This window comes from Amphiprion ocellaris, chromosome 10 (genome assembly GCF_022539595.1).
Source record: "Amphiprion ocellaris isolate individual 3 ecotype Okinawa chromosome 10, ASM2253959v1, whole genome shotgun sequence".
In the NCBI taxonomy this organism is placed as follows: Eukaryota; Metazoa; Chordata; class Actinopteri; family Pomacentridae; genus Amphiprion; species Amphiprion ocellaris.
In genome coordinates, this window is record NC_072775.1 from 29,787,235 (window position 1) to 29,808,248 (window position 21,014).

General features: G+C 39.1%; 1 protein-coding gene across 4 annotated transcripts in view; it reads left to right on the forward strand.

Annotated features, from left to right (window-relative positions):
* LOC111562881 (zinc finger E-box-binding homeobox 1-like) overlaps nucleotides 1-21,014 on the forward strand; it is a 100,969-nt gene that overhangs the window by 66,975 nt on the left and 12,980 nt on the right. For all 4 annotated transcript variants that reach the window (XM_023261659.3, XM_035944176.2, XM_035944177.2 and 1 more), the window contains exons 3-5: nucleotides 12,801-12,959; nucleotides 18,027-18,229; nucleotides 19,824-19,950. In XM_023261659.3, the coding sequence (XP_023117427.2) occupies nucleotides 12,801-12,959; nucleotides 18,027-18,229; nucleotides 19,824-19,950 (489 nt within the window). The remainder of the gene's footprint in view (nucleotides 1-12,800; nucleotides 12,960-18,026; nucleotides 18,230-19,823; nucleotides 19,951-21,014) is intronic.

A 21,014-nucleotide genomic window follows, 5' to 3' on the forward strand; every position in this document is an offset into this window, starting at 1 on the left:
ACACACAAACCAGGCATCCTGCTGCCAGTGCTGGAGGCATGAGTCAGCTGAACACGATCGCAGCTCAGTGTGGTGTGACATTTTCAGATCAACAGCGATCGGGAGGCCAAGCTTTTTTAGCAATGAGAGCAAATGAGGAAAAAATGCGAGGCTGAAAGAGAAAAGCGGGGGTAAAGTGTGAACATCTGAGGAATAGATACACTTCAATAATGCCTTCAGTAATGCATAATCTCGCCGGCAGTCATGCAGAGGTTTTCCTGTATAATCTCCAGCGCTCACATCCCTCCAAAAAAACTTGTAATAAATCCCGTACAGTCCCTAACAGGCTAACATGCCTTTTAATAATACAGCTCTCTGCCTTGGGGCTGCTCTTTACAAGCAGTTTGTGCTGCTCCTTGTGTGAATGAGTACTATAAGCAACACCTTCCATGTTACATCTTCTGACTAAGATCAGAGATTGCTTTTGGACTTATTTTACTTACAGACTTGTTTATTGTTTAGTATCTGCAAGACATAAAGTGCAGCGTTTTACATTTACGCGGGTGCTATGCTCGACATGCAGCACAATACAAATACAGCAGATGTGATTACTGAGCCACTGCACAGATCAAAGAGATGACTGGTGAAGTGCAAATCAGAGGGAAACTAATCCAGTCAGAGATTTAACGAAAAGGAAAAATGTGCCTATGGAATGTATTGTTATGCTGTCAAATGGGCACATAAAAACTGTTTTAATGTTATATTATAATGGACATATGTGAACATATGTTTGGTCTATCAGTTACTGTCCGACTTTTTGGAAGTTTCTTGATTTTTTTAGCCTCTGTAGGTCAGTTTTTAGTTGCCTAATCTTCTAAGAACCTGTTTATAAAGGATCCTATACACTGTACTGTTTATTGTGATTTGCCAGACATGAGGGTGAGTCTTGGGACATGTCAACCAAAAAATGATTTAGACGTTTTCTGATCAAAGACAGCCTGCATTAAAATTCAGACTCTGTCATAAATGTGACTGTTCCTACACCTCATGTATACTAATCAACCAGTCAGCATGAGGAGAGTACACTGACAGACAAAGCTACAGTGCAGATTTTTGCAGATTTTTTTTCCTGTTTAAATCATAGAGCCACCAGATTCATCAGGTATCCATAACTGTACAGTCTGACAGATTGCAACAAATATTTCATTAGATCTATCTCACAGTGTTTCATGAAATGAAGCGGCAATATCGCTGATGGTTTGGAGCTCAGTACTTTAGGAGTGTGTCTGAGTGCATCTACCTGCTCTGTCTTTGATCAGATTAGTTCATCCTCGCCTCAGCCTCAGGGAGTGCCTGCTCGCCTGCAGAGCCAGATGTTCTGCTCTGTCTGTCTCTTACTTTTAGGCCTGCCTGTACAGCACCTCATCCTAAAGACTAATCAAATGACTGCAAACTCACTCTGACACATTCTGTCTGTCCTCCTCCTGAATTGACTCTCCCCCACTCCATCTTTCTCTGATAAAACACAAAGGTGAGCCTCATCATCATCACTCCTTGTCATCTCCGGGCTCAGACTGGTGTCAGACTGCTTCTCTGCTCTCCCAAAACAATGGCTGTCTCGATATCAAGGCAACGAGTCTGAAATTCTGTCAAATTACCGAAATGTAAGGTCTTGAAAATGAAAGAATGTTGTAACACAATTAGCAGAAGACTTATTTTTAGTGTTCTTTTATGTCATCTTGGTGTGTTTGTGCAGGTGTTCCCTCTATAGATTATAGCATTGAGTGCTTTAATTTACATATTAATTAGGAAGAACAGACCTGTATGTTCACACCTTTATTACTTACATACATCCTTATAGCTCTTTTTATTCTACCTCATTGTACAGAAGCAGAGCTACAACAAATATGTTTTCCTTTTTGATTAAGCTGCCAAGTGTTCTTTGATTGTTTTCAAGTTACTGTTTAGTCTCTGAGGTGGTAGGAAATAGTGAAAAAACTGCCAATTCTTCAAGGCCCTTTTAAAGCAAATCAATGATAGACTCACATGTTCCCAGAATGTGTCTTTCTTTTGTTTCTGTTCTAAATGGACTTTTTTGAGTGTCTATAGCCTGTCTAGCACCTGAGCTGCTACTGTACACGCTCCCCTCAGGAAGGAAACTCTCCTTGCATCTGTGCAACCAACAGTGTGGAGCAAAACAACTGACAACAGATACAGACGAGAACGAGACCAGGACTTTCTATCGCTTCTGACTTTCTCACTGAGTGATTATTTGTCATGGAAATAGAGGAATTTTAACAGCACTACCATTGTTTTTAATTTGCGTTTGGTGAGTTTGCAGACAAAATTGCGGCTATAAAACTGGTATTTTAGAGATGCACAGCAGCAGACTGAGTAATGGCTCAGAGGTGACATCTGGTTAGCATGTAGCTTTAATTGACTGTTTCATTCACTATTTTAAATTCAATTTATACCAAAAAACACGCTAAAAATAGAATTTCACCATATGAAATTGTGGCATCTTTTTTTTGTCTTTATGCTTCATATTCAGACTGCTATTATTTCATTTGTTGATTGAAAAATTGTTGTTACAGACTATTTTTCTCTTTATTGATTAATAGATTTATAATTACTTGAGTTCTGCAGCTGAGTTTGTGTAATTAAACCTACATACCACGTAAGGACAGCAGTGCTGGCTTTGATATTAGTGAAATAATAATGTAATGACTTCTCTCATTAGCACTGCTGGGATGTTGGGTGACTGCTGGGAGTTGAGTCAGCTAAACTGCATCTTGTTTGTGTTTGCAGACAGGTTTCTCAGTGCTGCATGTCCACTTGACAGAACAAGTTTAGTCATGCAGGATGCATCACATCAGCTTTATTAAACACACTTGGATCTCATGTTGCTTCTAAATCAGCTTCCGTCTGTCCTTCCTCCTGCTCTGCCCGTTTATAGTTTCAGAGGTTTCACCAGCTGCAGGAAGTGCCGACAGAAATAGACTTTTTAGAGGCTTTGTGTCTTTATTTAGTTTTCTCAATTCGTTGTCGTCTTACTTCCAGACAGCACAGAAAAGCTCTTTAAAACTCTTATAATTTAAACCCTCCTGTAAGTAAGTTTGCAGGATCAGCACTTCAGCACAAAAACACACCTGAGCTTGCAAACAATACAGCAAAAGTGCCACCAGATTTAACAAGCAGAGGCAGAACCAAGTTTGCATTCAACAGCAGAGGTTGATTGGCTTGTGTTTACAGCGATTCTCAATGCCCTTTTAATCCTCGATTCCCTGCAAACAGCTCAGCCTACGCAAGCATCTGCCTTCATCTCAACAGCAGTTAGTTACAGCCAAGCAGGAAATACTAAAACCATGGAGACAGCGAGAATGTGACACTCAGAGATATTGCTCTGAAGGCTTGTTTCATTGTTGCTGAATAAAGCCTTACATGGTGTGAGCTCTGCTCATGACTGCTGCTCGCTCTCTTTCACTTTGTTTCTCTCCCTCTCTCTGCTCCATCCTTTCTCCTCTGTATACTCACTAATTCTCTGTAGTCGGTGATCCCCTTTCATTTCTTTGTGTTCTTCTGCTAGGCTTTTCCTCTTGCCTTCTTTTGCTTTTGTTTCCCACTTTCTCTTCTATCTCCTCCTTGCTTCTTCTTCTCCTGCTAAGTATCCGACTACAGATCCTGTATGAAAGCGTCTCCTCTGTGTTTGAAGTGATAGCTGCTGCTCTGGCTTTGGATTTTATTAATTATCCACGGACGGTTTGCTAAGCTTGTTGTTGTTCTTTGGTCAACCTCAACATTGCCATCACTTATTCAACTTTTTGGAACAAACTTAACTTTTCGAACTTGTTAAACCAAAGCACCAGCAGGTGATTTTGAACCTGACATCAGCATAATACATACCTATAGAGCAGGCTTTGATTGGGATTGGTAACTTTTCAGATGATAACTTGTAGAAACATGTATGATGATTAGTGTTACTATTAGGTCTGGCCTAATAGCATAACTAAGATCTAAAACACATGAACACACATTCATCTTACACTGTGATACAAACATGTAGGTTGTAAGGTTTTCATGCATTCTTGCTAACTATTCTTGACTTTATATTCCTACAGTTAAAAGTAGTATGCAAACAGACTTATCAGGATGCAGCTTTGCTGCTATTAGTGCTGCAATCACAATAACTGGAGCAATTTGTTTTTTATTGTTCTAGTTTATTTCTTTACTCCTCAACTTTCTTTTTTCCCTGATTACTGTACACAGAGAGCTGAGATTCACTGGAGTCTAATTCCTTATTGCGTGTACAGACTTGGTCAATAAAGTTGATTCTGATTCTGAAATGAAGAGTTTTTAAGCTTTTTAATAACTGAATTTTAGATGGTCACTTTTTTGTCTTTTCTAAATGGATGTCTGCTTTAATTAGCAACCGTATCCATCACTTCCTAGGACAGTGACCAGTTATATAATACCTGAACAAGGTTCTTTGATCAGTGGCAGGGACTTCCTCTGTAAACCTGTATTCATAAGGCTTTCATTTTTTTAACAACAACACTAAAGCCTTGTTACTGGAAATTTGTGACCAATGCTGACACCAATTTTACAGCTGGGAAAAGATTCCAGTATCGCTATATTGGATCTGTAACCAAACTAGTTTGCACTTCATGTTTTAATTGATGCTCTGTTCTAAATAACTTAATATTCACTAATGAAGAATTTGTCTTTATATGTAGGTACATCAAAAATAACACAAGTGAGGCTGAGGATTAAACATCTTATGCCCTCTCCTCCAAACCACATAGTCTCTACTCTATTAAAGTAGTTTTTAAGTTCATGTTGCAGATTTGTTTCTAAATATTATTACAGTGAATTAAACTCCAATCAGAAACTATTTTTAGCAGTTTATAACTGTAACAAACAGTAAATCAAGATTTGCCACTGCTGAGTCAAGACAAAAATGTGCCTATGTTGTTAACATTAAGGTATAACTTTCTATGCATCTGGTAGAAAACCAGGCTTAAATGCAGTGAGTGGAATTGTTTGGTTCGATGGGTGTATTAAATAGCCAGTGTTGATAATTTAGTGTTAGTTAAACTCATAATAATGTTATAATGTCTATGGAGAATTGTGTTGTATGCTAACACGTCAGCTTCCACTCGACTGACAACCTATGAAAGTAGCTGTGTTTGCGAGCTAGGTCATGTAGCAAGCAGGCAGAATATGCATGAGTGAGTTGAAGGTTGTCACAAGAGAGCAAAAGATGGGGACGTTGTTCTTTATTTTCCATCTCACCAACTAGGCGATGGTGTGCCATCATCTGCTGAGCTGAAGAATTAATGGGAATAAATGCTCTGATGCTAACATTTCCACTTCCCTGACAAGCTAGAGCTGGCTAGCTACATCACTAACATAGCAAACAGATGTCATTCAAGCTTGAGTGATATGACAGTTATCAGGTACAGGGTTGTGTTTAAACAGTTGTGTTTTTAAGGAAAAATTAAGCAGTTCTTGTCTTGACTGTGAGGACACCGCTTGACTCCGCACCACTGAAGCTGTGATACTTTCTTTGCTTGCTGCATGTGCTGCATAGTTAGAGTGCTCACTGCTGGATAAACTATGTGATGACACCTTTTTAAACTTATTCCAAGCTTGTTTTTCTGTATTATGCTCTTTCAAAATAAGCTTTGATATCAGACAACATATATGCTGACAGCAATATATCTGTGAGGACTCGAGACTCTCAAGAAAACAGTTTGTTATTGATATGTGTGGAGTTTCTACTTGTTTTTTCTACTGTTGCTTGTAGATCATTCATTGTCTGTGTTTTCTGACCCTTGGCCACTGTTGTCAGGTGCTTTTTATGGTTATCATGTAGGATGGTAAACCTGTGTGTGCATTTACACCCTCATTTTAGTTAATCTTTAGTACATGAGAGCTTTTAAATAGACAAAATGTCAGTGCAAGTGCTGCTAACAATGACATTATGCATATGTTCAGAACATACTGAACTGAGTCATGCATTGGCAGCGGTGCCTGTTCTGTTTCAGCTGCACCTGCAGTATAAAATCGGCCTGCTCGCTCCTTTAGAAAAACATTAACAAACCAGGAAAGAGCAACATTTTTAGTGTGTGTGGAGGAGCTCTGTCGGCATTGGAGGGGAGTCATGGAAAAGTCATGAAACGTTGCAGCGCTGCAGAGCCACGGTGGGAACCCTTCAAAGGCTTTCGCGTGATATTTTTGGATTGTCTGACTTTCAGTACTTTCTTTTTCTGCCCGTCTGAGGCAAGAGGAGAAGGCAGGGAGAGCAGCTGGTGATGAATTGGTCCTCTGGTGAGAGATCAGTGTGGGCTGCTCCCCCTGCAGTCTGGGCCGCACTGCAGCTCCAATCCATCCTGCCTTATAAATTCACCACGGACTCATGGTGACAGGTTCTGGCAAGGTATACGAGTGCAGTGTGTGCAGAGAATGTGTGTGTGCGTGTGTGTGTGAATAACTCTGCTGGTGTGTGTGTTTGTGTGCACCACATGATTTCCTGTTTTCATTCCTTTCTGATATTCCACATGTGTGTGTTGCAAGGTTCCTGGTCGTCATTACCGCGTGGCTTTTTTTTTTTTTTTTGCAAGGCATTAAGTGTAATTGTAGAGTGTGGTGGGAAAATATGCAGAGAAGGTGTATCGAGTGAAGAGAGGAAGAGGAAAGATGGAACAAGACGAAGCGAGCAAAGGAAGGAGATGAAGTCAGATGAGGAAAAGGCAGAGAGAGAAAGGCAACTATGAAAGTGAAGGAAAGCCCAATAATTCATGGTACATGTGAAAGCAGCGTGCAGCCACAGCAGTGTTTTCAGCTTGCTTTGGTAACCTCTATGTCCACACGGCAACAATAGAAACTCCAGTAAATCTTTTCTACATCTAAGTTCTGTTTAACAGCTTAGATCTGTAATGCTGGAAGGATAATTCTACTGAAGATTTAATCTAGAGACAGAAAGTTGGCCACTGTTTTGATAAATAAGAGATGGTGTTTTTTTCCAAGTAAAACACGATGTCGCACTTTTAGTCTGGAATTTGATGCTTTTCTCTGTTTTGTGAGATTGTAAATTGAGTATTTGCTTCTGGGATGTTTTTAACTTTAATATTCTGCAACTTAATGAAGTTGCATTACATGATAGTTTGCCTTAGTCGCTTTTACATTGTCATTTGGAAGCAGCTTTGTGTTTAGTCCTGTTCCACATGTGGACGGAACCGTCAATCTTGCAATTAGTGGACAATCAGCTCCATCACAGGAACCACTTTAAGAGGTTTGAAAACAGAAAGTTGTATTCCTTAATGTAAACACACAAAAGTCTCTAGTCAGGCCCAAATTTGGTATTTTCAGATTTACAATTCCATTCAAAAATTTGGGGTCACTTAGAAATGTCCTTATTTTTGCAATAAAATACATTTTCAATGAAGGTAACATTAAATCAATCAGAAATACAGTCTAGACATTGTTCATGTGATAATTGACTATTCTAGCTGGAAACTGATTTTTAGTGGAATATCTACATACAGATACTTTCCATCACGCCTGTTTTCTAATGGTACATTGTGTTAGCCAATTGTGTTGAAAGGCTAATTGATGGTTAGAGAACTCCTGTGCAATTATTTTAGCACATGGATGAAAGTGTGAGTTTTCATGTAAAACGTGAAATTGTTTGGATGACCCCAAACTTTTGAACAGTGCTGTACATATTTGCATGGAGGCTGTTTTCTAAAAGGTCAGTTTTCATGCTAAGACACTACCTTAATGTAGAAAAAGTGTAAGGGTTCTCAAGGAGGCTCAGGTGCAGAGAATGAGGAATGACAATACAGAGAGTAGTTTAAGGAATTTATTTACAGAAATAAGAAATAGAATGAACAGAACTACAGCTATGGACTGGGAACTACAAACAGAAGTGACGAACATAACACAAGAGTACGAGGGATACTACGGAACACAGCTCCTAAAGGCGGGCGGAGTATAAACTAATGACTACAAATAATATACAGGGAACGCAGTAACACTAACCCACGATAGGTACCACCTAGGCAGGAGAGAGTACTGAAACGAAGTAATGAGAATTAATACAGAATCTACCATAGTAGAAATATACTAGAGCTACGGAGGCTTTGCTGAACAGGAACGCCTAAGCACTAAGGTAATTAAATGACGAGTACAAATTGAATGCTGGTAGAGCATGCAGAACGACGAAGGCCGACAAGCGGCGCAAATGGTTGTTAAGCACTGCGCTAACCAAACAATGAGAATACAAGCTTAAAACTAAAAATATTTACAGAGAGACTAAACTGGATAGCGGCACGAATGATAAACTAATACGAAATACGCACGCATACTGAATTTCATGACCTAAATATGTAGCAGGCGGCGGGAATAAGTGGGACTTCCGATGGATACGTCCGATAAGACCGAAGCGGTGGATTTATAGTAGGATTGCAATCATGCGATCATCAGCAGACAGCTGATGATCGCATGCGTTGGATTATAGTCCTAGTTACAGTGACGCTCTGCCGCTATCTCGCAATGAGAAATCCTTAACAAATCCGTGGATCCAGACTATAAGCTGCATCACTGGCAAAATCTAATGAGGTGGTCCTTGTGTCATCACTGATCTTCCCTGAAAATTTCATCCAAATCTGTTAGTCTGTTTTTGAGTAATGTGCACAGGCAGACGGATTCACAGATTCACAGAAGGCCAAACGTACGCCAGTCATCACATAACTCCACCGAGGAACGTGGCAACAAACCAAAAACAAAGTCATCCTGTCAACTTGCAGGGTGGTGCTTTCTGTATCACTATTGATCCTTTGAATCGGCTTCTGGTTCAAATATGTGGCTGAATTACTTAGTAATACAGTTTGCCAGGTGAGCTGGTGTGCTTGAGCTGCAGTGAGCAATAGAGTGGTGGTGGTACAGAGAGATGGGATTTCATAGATCTGCTTATTCTAGAGAAAACAACAGTGCAGAGTTGTATCTAAGCCAGTTTAAGCCAGAAAACAAATTATTTTAATGGAAAAAGCTCCTCAATTTTTAACTTTGATCCACAGTGAAGAGTTTTTGACTTTGATCACTGCAGCTTGAGCACACCAACTCACCTACAACTCTGCTCAAACACTTTATAAATAAAAAGCTGTAATATTGGAGTAATTAACCATATGTGTTCAAACTGGAAACAGATTCTGACGAAAAATAAAGATTAAGAAAGTTGTCCTACAAGCAGACGGGATTAATTCCTGAGGTTTGCTTTGTATGGATCCCTGAAAATCAGAATCTGTGTCTATAAGTGGCCGATTTACTATGTTTATACATTTAAACAACTGTAAAAGAAAAGGGAGCATCCTAGTTCAAACTCTACCTCCTTTAATGTTTGGTTTTCAAGGCTGTATTTGTGATCAGCTTTGTTTTTGAGACTCTCTGTACACTGCAGTTTCAAGGTAGAAATGTTCATCCATGATGTCGGCTGTTTATCTGGTTCATGATGTGTCTTCTAGGATGTTAAAAAAAAACACCATATGGACATGTTAACAAGGTAATGATTATTTTTTTTCTACTGGAGAGGGTCTTTAGATATTGCTCTTACTTGGATTTCCTCCATTTTTTCCTGTTAAAGGGTTCCTTATCTAAATTGAGGGTCTAAAGCTAGAGGATGTTGTACGCCGTGAGAAGTATAAAAGTACATAAGTAAAACTGAAAGAAGCAGTGAGATAAGTAGAACTGAGGATCAGGAGGTGTGGAGAAAGAGGGAGGCGAGAAAACGAAGTGAGTCGAGAGAGGTGGAGAAGGAAGCTTGAAAGGTAGACGAGTGTGTCTCGGAGGGGGAACGGGAGATTTGGAAGGCTTTTGGATGAGATCATGGGAAGCTAAGATCTGTGTGTTTAAAATGAGGCTTAACAGGGCTCGGCCTGGACCCGCCTCTCCTTTATGAACACGCACACACACACACGCACGCACGCACGCACGCACGCACGCACACACACACACACAGTGCAACATACACTGGTCCTTTCTTTTTTACGGCTGTGATTGCAGGTCCTGCAGACTAACACACAGCTGCACCTGTCCCTGACATGGCTCAGCAGGAAGAGGCGTGGCCTTTGGCACCGGTCCTGCCTGCATTTAAAAAAAAAAAAAATCCTCCATCGCCATGGCAACGCTGGTCACAGTAATTTCACCTCGCTTGCTTGTTCTTATCAGCGTTTTTTTTTCTTTGTGCGCAGAAAGTGAAGTAACCTCTCCGCCTCAGTTCCTTCTCCACTGTTGTGTTGTAGACATGAGCGTATAACAACACCAGATCTTATCAAGGCGACAGTCATCAGGAGAGCTGGTCCTCCTCTCACAGTGATGAAAGCCTGTTTACTAATACTCTCACTACTGATAAGAAAGTTTGTGGAAACAGCATCTTTAAGAACAGAGTGGTTTTACATGAGTAAATCAGGATTACAGACAAAACAAAAAGGCTCTGGGATAAATCAGTGTCAGTATTTGAGTTAAAAACTGAATAAAAAAATAAATACACCATGTAACTAATAATAGCAATTGAATTTTGTAGCCTGAACTGTAGCCTCACTTGACTTTAAACTGAGATTAACCATGAGCTAATTTTTTACCGCAATGTAAAGTCCTGCACCTCTATGGAAACAGTAAAACCATGGCTACAAGAAGAGAAAAACTTGAAAATATTATTATGCACACTATGATGAAGTTATAATGGCATGAATTGTAATTTAAAAAATTAAGTTTAATTTGTTTGATGGTTAATTTAACAAAAATTGAAATCAACATAAAAAAAATTTAAAATTCCAAATGCCCAATACTGGGAGAAAATGGTATAGATATTTTACTGCTTACATTTTTAGTTTTTTTCCAACTTCCCTCCTATCTGTTCTATGTAAACACTGCCTGCAGTTCAACACAGGTTAGCTGAAAAATCTCTGAATTTTTGTCACGTCTGTTGGTTGCAGTCCACTCAGTAATGTCTTCTCAGTTGCACTAAAGAATGCAAAATTAATTGTTTTTTGCAGATTTTGATGACTGCAAACACTTATAAGTGTTTTTTGAACATTAAAATATGTAAACATTTTGTAGTAGAGCCAAAAAAAAGTCAAAGACACAAATGTGCATACAATGTACTTTATTGTCACTTTACAACTTTGACTGAGTATGACTGTTTGATTAAATGGTAATCCTGTAAGTGTTGCACAGGACAATGCAATTTTAACAACTTTTTCAAAACAAGGGCTTTGATCCTAAGCTGACATTTTCAAAATTTAAATTAATTTGACCTTTCTTTGCCATTAGCAGTTTGTATCAGTGATTTATAGTTATCATTGTGGATCTTGATGTAGCCAAACACATTGTATGAAATATAAATGTGGCCTTTTCTCCATTCTGCTCTGCAAACATCTGAAATCAGTTCCACGACACAAAATTACAGCAAGTTTTGGCTCGGTCATACTTGTTTACATCGTTTATTCAGAATAAAATAAATGTAAAATTGCATGAAGTAACCTTTGAAACACCTCTGGTGTTTAGTTTGTGGCAGGTAAATCTGTGACCGCATTTATTACCGGCTGTTTTGTTCCACGTCTTTAAGGTTAATTTGAATAGAGAAGTGTGTTTACTGAGACCAGAGGACAGACTGTCAGTGTGGTTCTGCCTCTACGTCTCTGGGTCACTTTCCTCCTTAAGTGCCACATTTAAATGAAGACCAGGGCTGCAATTATTCTTTGAAAGGCTCGTTATGGTTACAGGGAAACACAAACTGTCTCAAAAAGCAAAGCAGCTGTTTCAACTGAGCATCTTACGAGGATAGATCAGTAACAGATGACCTGGATCTAACAGTTGTATATGAAATTAAAGATTATTTCTGAACATTTAGTACAGAGCTCATAAAAAGCACAGGGTTTTAGTAAATGTCGCCCCACATGTAAAGTATTTCACAGTTCAGACATCGTATCCGCTGCAGCTTTTTCCTTCTAACCTTCGCCTGCTGAGTAATTTAGCACCTGAAAAGGTCAGCAGAGCAGCTTTAATGGAATATCTTAATGTGGGGTTTTAAAAATGTTAGCACACAGTTTTATACAGAAATTAGATCTTAAAGTAGGAGTGCTTTTAGGTGATTTTCCTTTCACCTTTCTCATCTGTAAATGTTGCAAAATTCAGTGACTGTTTATGTCCTTCATGAGGGTTTCGGCTTTTTAAAGGTGAAGAGTTTTAAATATTTGGCCAACATGTAGCTTTTTTTTTTCTTTGCTCATTTTAATTCCAACATTTGAATTTCTTTGCAGCTCACTTCTGATTATGTGATATTAATTGGTGGAAATTGATTTTAGGGCTATAAAGTCAATCTTAGCACCTTTAAAGGAAAAACTTCAGAGCCATTTCATTTCAAAAAAATATATTAAAAATATAAACTGCAGATTTTGCAGAAATTTGACATGAATGGTGTCTGTCTTGGTTCAAGAGAGGATCGTGTTCATTCCGTAGACAGTCTGTAGTTCATTCTATTAAGAAATCATGTGGCGCCCTCTCGTGGTGTTGCTGCAAAACAACATCACACAAGTCTTCAGATTGTGAAAATACAACATTAGATGCTTTACAGTGTGTTTGGAAAAATCAGTAACTCCAAAAAGTAAATAAATTTTAACTAGACTGTGTCTGTTAAAACTAAAGAAAGAGGTTTACAACATCCAAACCAGGAAATAAATGATCTCCACTCTCAGTTTGATGGCTTCTCGTGCTTCCTTTAAGGATTCGTTATCGTAACTGCTGTGAATCTGTGCTTGCAGTGAAAGAGGAGTGTGTGTCAGAAGAGGAGGAGGAAGAGGAGGCGGTGAAGGATGCTCTAGTGGAGGAGATCCTCCAGCAAGGAGACACAGCCATCATCTATCCCGAAGCCCCCGAAGACGAGCAGAGTCCAGCAGAGACCGGAGGCGCTGATGAAAATGGTAACTTACGAGCTAACACACTCCAGCTTGACTTAACCAGACAAGATTTGAAACAGATCAGCCGAACATCACTTTTTCAGTATTAAAAAGTTGGATTTAGTGTTTGTAGCACTAAATTTCATCAACACGTTTCCCTTTGTGTTGCTAAATTCTACCAAATTTCAAGAGTTCAGTTTGCTGTTTTTACACTTGTCTTTACATGTCCAAGCAGTCAAAATACAAACTATAAAAGCTTACAGATGCTGCTAATTTGTATTTAAATATGGAATTTCAGATGCAAGATCGGTTGCATCAACGAATTTTAAGCATGCTCCCTCTTAACTTAGAAACAGCCAATCGTATCTCTTGATAATTGAGCCTGTACAGCGTGTGATACAACTACATGGGCTGCAACCAAGTATGTTGTCCCAGACTGCAAGCACTTTTCAAAGATGTAGGCTGGTTCCATTTCCCAGAAAAGGGTTTGTTTTAAAAGTGTAAGCCATTTCTCTTCAGCAATGTTCCAGTGACTGTTCCTAAAGGATTTGGGTATGCCGAAACCATTTTTGGAATATGATGGATGAATTTTTGTGTTTGTGAGTTATGATTAAATATTCAAAATGGCAGCTGTATGCAAAATAAGGCTTTATTACAATGATAATGATCCAAGAACCACCCGTTAATTTAACAATTTTGAGGAAAATTATTCACATCCAAACAAAAACACACACAATTCTAGAAAATAATTTGACTTTTTCATTTTTTTGATTTTTCAGGATTTTGTGAAAATGTTACTAAATTGCAACAGCGGGTCTTGATGTAAACAAATATTACCACTTTATTTTTAACAAAGTCCACAGATGATTAGACATTGATTCAATAATATTAAAATATCATCTTATCTTAAAATGAATTTTATTGATATGAAATTGTTAAATATGGCACAATAAAATGCAAATTAATTTACCAAATTAAAACTGTAATTGCAATGCATGCTAGAATGCATTTCCACACAAAGAAAAACTGTAAGAATACGATATTATTACAACTTTATTGTTTTAACTTGCAAAAGTGGAATTTTATTACATCAGTCCTCTACAACTTGTTCATATTTACATTTTGGACATTGCTTGAACATCATAATTTCTGATGTCTGAGGACTCTTAATTGGTGGATGGCATTCTACTTTGCGTCTCCTTATATGTGAAACTGAAGGAAGCAGTTTTTTTGATCTGTGAAGCACAAACAAGCATCACACTTGTTGGATGCAGTCGATGTGCAGTACCAGTCAAAAGTTTGGACACACCTTCACATTTAATAGTTTTTCTTTATTTTCATGACTATTTACATTGTAGATTCTTACTGAAGGCATCAAAACTATGAATGAACTCAAATGGAATTATGTAGTAAATAAAAAAGTGTGAAACAAGTCAAAACATGATTTATATTTTAGATTCTTTGCTTTGATTACTGCTTTGAACACTCTTGGCATTCTCTGGATGAGCTTCATGAGGTAGTCCATACTTATGCTACTTGGAGCTCCTGTTCTTCCACCAGTTTCCGTGTGTCTCTGTCCATGTAGTTAGAAAAATTCGGAGGTGCACGACACGGAAGTTTTCCACTTGAGAAGGGCCGTGTGAGGGGGCGTAGCTGCTAAAATGACGTAGTTCGTCCGCACGGAGCTACATGGACCTTGTGGATGCAGCAAGCATAAAACAAGCTTTACTCCAAATCCAACATGAGATGCGTTCCGCCTCCTCCCCCATCCTACGAGCAGCTTGCTTCTTGCTCCGCTCATCCAGGCCCAGAGCTGACAGCAAACACCATGCCGACTTGGCTGGGATGCCCCGGCACCCAGTCTCCACTGGGAACAACCATGCCTGCCAGCCCTTGTCTCTGCACTCTTGGATTAGCGGCTGGTACTTTGAGGCCTTCCTCTCGTGGGCCTCTTCGCAGCCTTTATCCCATGGCACCATCAGTTCGACAACAATTATCTTCTGGTCTTTGATTGACCACAGCACAATGTCTGGCGGGACGGTTGTTTGAACCACCTCCAGGAACTGCAACCTCTTTCCTACATCAACACTCATCTCCCAAGAGCTTGCAGTTTGAAGGATGTTGCAGCTGCCCAGACCAGATGTAAAGGTCCACTGAGGGGAAACTTGGGGGAATGCCCAATCATCTTCATAGATGCTTGTTGGTCTTCCTCTCAATGACCTCTACGACCATCATGGGAAACAGTAAAGAGCCAAAGGAACCTGGGCAAGAGGCCATGTTGGTACAGCCATGTCTTAAACTTGCCCAGAAGTAATGGTTTATCGATCCTCTTCAGCCACTCTGCTTCACTGCATGAGCAACATTGGCGCCATCTGTCAGTGATGCATTGAACCACTTCCCCAGGCACTTTATTGGATTGTGTTTGATGGATGGAATGACCTCACCCTAAACTCGGAGACTGAACTTCCTGGTAACTCTGCATTTCTTAATAATCAAGCGCCTGGACTTCCTGGCTTTGAACAGCATCCCTGCCCATGAAGCAACGCTGCCCAAATTTTCCAATACCCATCTTGTTTGGACAGGAGTCACTGTTATTATTGTGATATCGTCCACGAATGCTTGCAGCACTGGCTAGACAAAGCCCAACTCCGATTTAGGGCCCTGGGTTATGCACTCTGCTGTGGATATCAATAGGTTCATTCCCATAATGAACAAGATGGGGGCGATGGTACACCCTGTTGGAATCCCCTTTTGGAGGTCCAGCCAACTGGTGGTGAAAAGGGCTGATGTAAATCTGAGTTTGAACCCAGCAAGATAGCTGGTGATCATGTCTCGGATCGCCACTGGGATGTAACAGTGGTCAAGTCCTTCTTGGATAAGGTCATGTGGGACTGACCCATAAGCATTGATGGTATGTCCAAATTTCTGACTGATAGTGCACCTGTTAATATACTGTTAATCCTATACAAAATTAATAGAGTTAAGCTTTAACCTTAATCCGATAACCTATAAATATACAGTACAGACACAGTATATTGCCATAGATGGCACAATTGATGAATTTACTCATGACTTAGTGATGGAGCCTTCTGTATAAATAAGTAGCACCCATTAAAGCCCAGTGTTGCATTTTTGCAATATTGAAAGAAATCCCTCAAAATCACATGTATTATACTTTTAAAAAATGTATTTGAATTGTGTCACGAAACATCTTTAAATAAATGTTGCAATTTTGCAACCATGGGTCTCAGAGGGTTAAGGTCTCACAATGAATTTTCAACAATTCTTGTACGACCACACCCATTTCCCACCAGAGCTCCCTCAGATCTGTTCCTATTACTGCTGTTGCATGGATACATATTTTTAATGATAATTTTACAATTTCAAACTACTACACAAAAAAAAAATGAACCTGTATGTCATAATACTATTGGGTGCTAAAGCAGGATTTGATCCGTCTGCCATGATTTTACATCCATTGTCAAGGGCAGTTTAGGCAAAATTTAACTCGTCATATTCATGAAATCAGTTAAGCACTCCATAAACGTCCAAAAAATGCAATATGCCATAAGCTGAAGAGAAATGCCTTGGGATGTGTACTTTCAAGAAAATGGAACCAGTCAAATGGCACTTCTGAGTGTTGAGAATCGGAGACAATGAGCTGTTGTCAGTCTGCAAGTTTGCCACAACGTGTGAAATCAGATTGAGTTTTTGTTCTAATATTGTTTTCAGCTATAATCCCCAGGTACAAAAAGTCTAAATAAATCTTTTTTCTCTTGACTTTTATTAAAAATCATGTAAAAATGATCAGTAATCTAATATTACAGATATGCATCAATATAACTTTGGATTATTGGGTTTTCTGTTTAGAAGTTTTTAACTTGCAATGTGTGGCATATGTTGTGAATATAAATAAAGCTGAATTAAAATGAAATAGATTTTGCAGCTCTGTCGCCCAGCCCTAGTTTGAATCTGCCCAAAAGGTCTGTATTCACATAAAAGTTCAAACACATAATTGGAGCATAAAAGATGGAAATGCTCAGACGTTAGCAAGAATCAATACTCAGTTATTCAGTCTAAGTGATGAATTGATGTCAACTTAACTTACATGTTTGTATAGGAGATAATCAGGCGCTATAGTCAGAAAACACAGACATATTGTCGCACTTTCCTAGCTACACATTCAGTTTCAAAGTCAAAAAATTGAATGTGTGAAGTGGTAACACTGCAAGTCAGTATAAAATGCTTCTTTAGCAGCTATTTGAAGCAGAGGATGAAGATGAGGTACCACAGGACTAACAAAATGAAGAGTCACAGAAAAAAAAATGAAATGCATAAGAAATACAAAATACTGCTCTAACAGATGTTAAAATAGTGAAAGATGATTAAATATGAGAAAGATTCAGTTGGCAAAAAGACAGTAGAGTCATGCACACTGTCTATAGTTTGTGTTGTTTCACCACATCGAAAATCAGTTCAGACAATTATTGCTTTCTTTACTTATACAGAGTAAAGATTTCATTGATATATATCCTCATATTATATCTAATATGTCTGTATCATTCATTTATGTCCTTAAATCCATATCTTATGTCTGTTAGTATAGCATGTTCATTACACCTGTTTATTTATAGCATCCCTATAATCTGTATTTTATGTCTGTATCCATTCATATATATCCCTTTACTATGTCTGTCGGCATAGTATAACAATCTGTAAATATGTGCATAGTACCTCAGTATTCGTCTGTCTGTACATTTTGTAAATCTTGCACTTGCTGATTTTTGCACTTCTGGTTAGATGCAAAAACTGCATTTCGTTACCTGTACTTATACATGTGTAATGACAATAAAATTTAATCTAATCTAATCTGCTGATCAGTAGCAGCATTAAATGGGTTGATGTTGGAGAAGAAAGTCAACACAATCCTCCCTAATGTAACATCAGAAAGGTGCGATCAGAGGATTTTCCAGAAGCTGTTTGACCATCGTAGAAGCACTTCAGATGAAATTTGCAGGCAGTTAAGTCACATGAAGGATGGTAGAAATGAAGTTTCCTCACTCATGTTCCTCTCCATCTTCTCCCCAACAGGAACACCAGACTCCTTCTCCCAGTTGCACACTTGCCCCTACTGCTCCCGGGGCTACAAGCGCAATGCCTCACTGAAGGAGCACATTAAGTATCGCCACGAGACCAGCGAGGACAACTACAGCTGCTCACACTGCAGCTACACCTTCACCTACCGATCGCAGCTGGAGAGGCACATGAGCCACCACCGGGGCACCAGGGAGCAGGTAAAACCTCCAGGCCTGACAAAGTCGACTCTCAAGTTGTTGGAAGTCTCTTTTTTAAATTTAAGTGTCTGTTGATTTTATTATTTTTTTTTTTTAAATACTCTTCATCTCCTATACTGCAGTTCTATTATTTCTTCAAAATTAACATTCAGCTGCAGCCTGTTACATAAGCAAACAGTAAAAATGTCTACCAACGTAATCAATGCTTCTTTTAAACCTTTGCTTTATTGTAAAACTTAAGGAAATCTTTAGCAAGTCTTTGCAAAGGTCAGATCTTTTACCAGATGTTCCGATGAAGTACTGATTTGATTCCAACAAAAAAAAGTAAATACAGATTTCTATATACACTCACCGCTCACTTTAGTAGGTACACCTGTTCAATTGCTTATTAACACAAATAGATAATCAGCCCATCACATGGCCACAACTCAATGCATTTAGGCATGTAAACATGGTCAAGACAACTTGCTGAAGTTCAAACCGAGCATCAGAATGGGGTAGAAAGGAGATTTAAGTGACTTTGAATGTGGCATGGTTGTTGGTGACAGATTGGCTGGTCTGAGTGTTTCACAAACTGCTGATCTACTGGGATTTTCACACACAACCATCTCTAGGTTTTACAGAGAATGGTCCGAAAAAGAGAAAATATCCAGTGAGCGGAAGTTGTGTGGACCAAAATGCCTTGTTGATGTGAGAGGTCAGAGGAGAATGGGCAGACTGGTTGGAGATGATAGAAAGGCAACAGTAACTCAAATAACCACTCATTAAACAAAGGAATGCAGAATACCATCTCTGAATGCACAACATGTCCAACCTTGAAGAAGATGTTCTACAGCAGCAGAAGACCACACCTGGTGCCACTCCTGTCAGCTAAGAACAGGAAACTGAATCTACAATTCACACAGGCTCATCAAAATTGGACAAAAGAAGATTGGAAAAATGTTGCCTGGTCCGATGAGTCTCCATTTCAGCTGCAATATTCAGATGGTCAGAATTTGGTGTAAACAACGTGAAAGCATGGATCCATCCTGCCTTGTATCAATAGTTCTGGCTGGTGGTGGTGTAATGGTATGGGGGATATTTTCTTGGCACATTTTGCGCCCCGTAGTACCAATTGCGCATCGTTTAAACTCCACAGCCTACCTGAGTGTTGTTGCTAACCATGTCCATCCCTTTATGACCACAGTGTACCATCTTCTGGTGGCTACTTCCAGTAGGATAATGCACCATGTCACAAAGCTCAAATCATCTCAAACTGGTTTCTTGAACATGACAATCCAATCCAATGGCCTCCACAGTCACCAGATCTCGATCCTATAGAACCTTTGTGATGTGGTGGAACAAGATTGGCATCATGGATGTGCAGCCGACAAATCTGCTGCAACTGTGTGATGCTATCATGTCAATGTGGACTAAAATCTCTGAGGAATATTTCTAACACCTTGTTGAAAGTATGACACCAAGAATTAAGGCAGTTCTGAAGCCAAAAGGGGGTCCAACCTTTCACTAGCAAGGTGTACCTAATAAAGTGGCCAGCGAGTGTATATGTATGTATTCATTTCTATTAAATGGATGCTTCTTTGTTCTGTCTTAGCGTCACGTTTCTCAGTCGACAGGAGGATCAGGAGGAACAGGTGGAACACGCAAATTCAAGTGCACCGAATGTTCCAAAGCCTTCAAATACAAACACCACCTGAAGGAGCATCTACGCATTCACAGTGGTAAGCTTCTACAGTTTGGTTTCCAATCTGCACTCAATTATAGGGGTGTACTGCGAAGCACGCTTCACATAGTCAGGCTAGTTCAACAAAACCTCAAACCCCAAACAGAAAAAATGGGCGTCACAACAGTAGTTATTAAGTTTAGATGTTAATCCAGGTTTTCTTAGCCAGGCTCTGTATGCACTCTCATAAAAAGGTGTGTTTTTATGGAGAAAAAAAAAGTAGGACTGCCTTATAGGGGAGATAAATCTTTTTTGTTTGTTGTTATTAATCATCACAGAGATTGATAAAGATATTTGGAAGATTTGCTATAGTTAAGACAATGATTGAAAAAGTGTTTGAAAGGCTCAAACCTATGTGTGCAAAGACATTTAACAAAGTTATCATTGTATTTTTGTTTTGTTTTGTTTTGTTATGTGACTTTTCTGCAATAAAATTGAATGGTCACCTGCATCATTTAAGAGGAAATGGTTGTTAAAATGAAGAGCCATGTGGACTATTTAAAAATCATCACACATAAAGAGCATTGTTACTGCAAATGATGCAAGAGGGGAATGCTTGTAGAAAATTGTTAACAGTGTAGGAAACACAAGGTGCTCCACAGATGAATTTGTTCATTTGTGCAATTTAAACTTAGCTTTTACTTCGAAAGGTAGAGTCACACCACTCTTCTGATCACCTGAGGGCTGCACCACAGAGCAGGTTTTAAATTGTCAGGCTTTTTTGTGCAAACTGGAAAAAAAACTCGACAAATCTAAAACGCAGTCAGCGATAGTTCAATTCAATTCAATTTAGCATCATGACGGTAGTTCTTTATTTATCTACCACATCTGTGAGCGTTCACGTGAAAGGGGGCATGTACTGTGTCATGTGACTGTACTTCCGCACTTAAATGGACCAATGAGCTTCCGCTTTCTTCACTCAACAGGTTGTTTCAAGGAGAGCAGCGAGCACCATTTACGATGGTCAAAGAAAGAAAGAAAGAAAGAAAAACATTCTGCTGCAAAATATGCGAGCAAAAAACTGCATGTCAATAATATATGTATTTTATCGATTAATTCAGT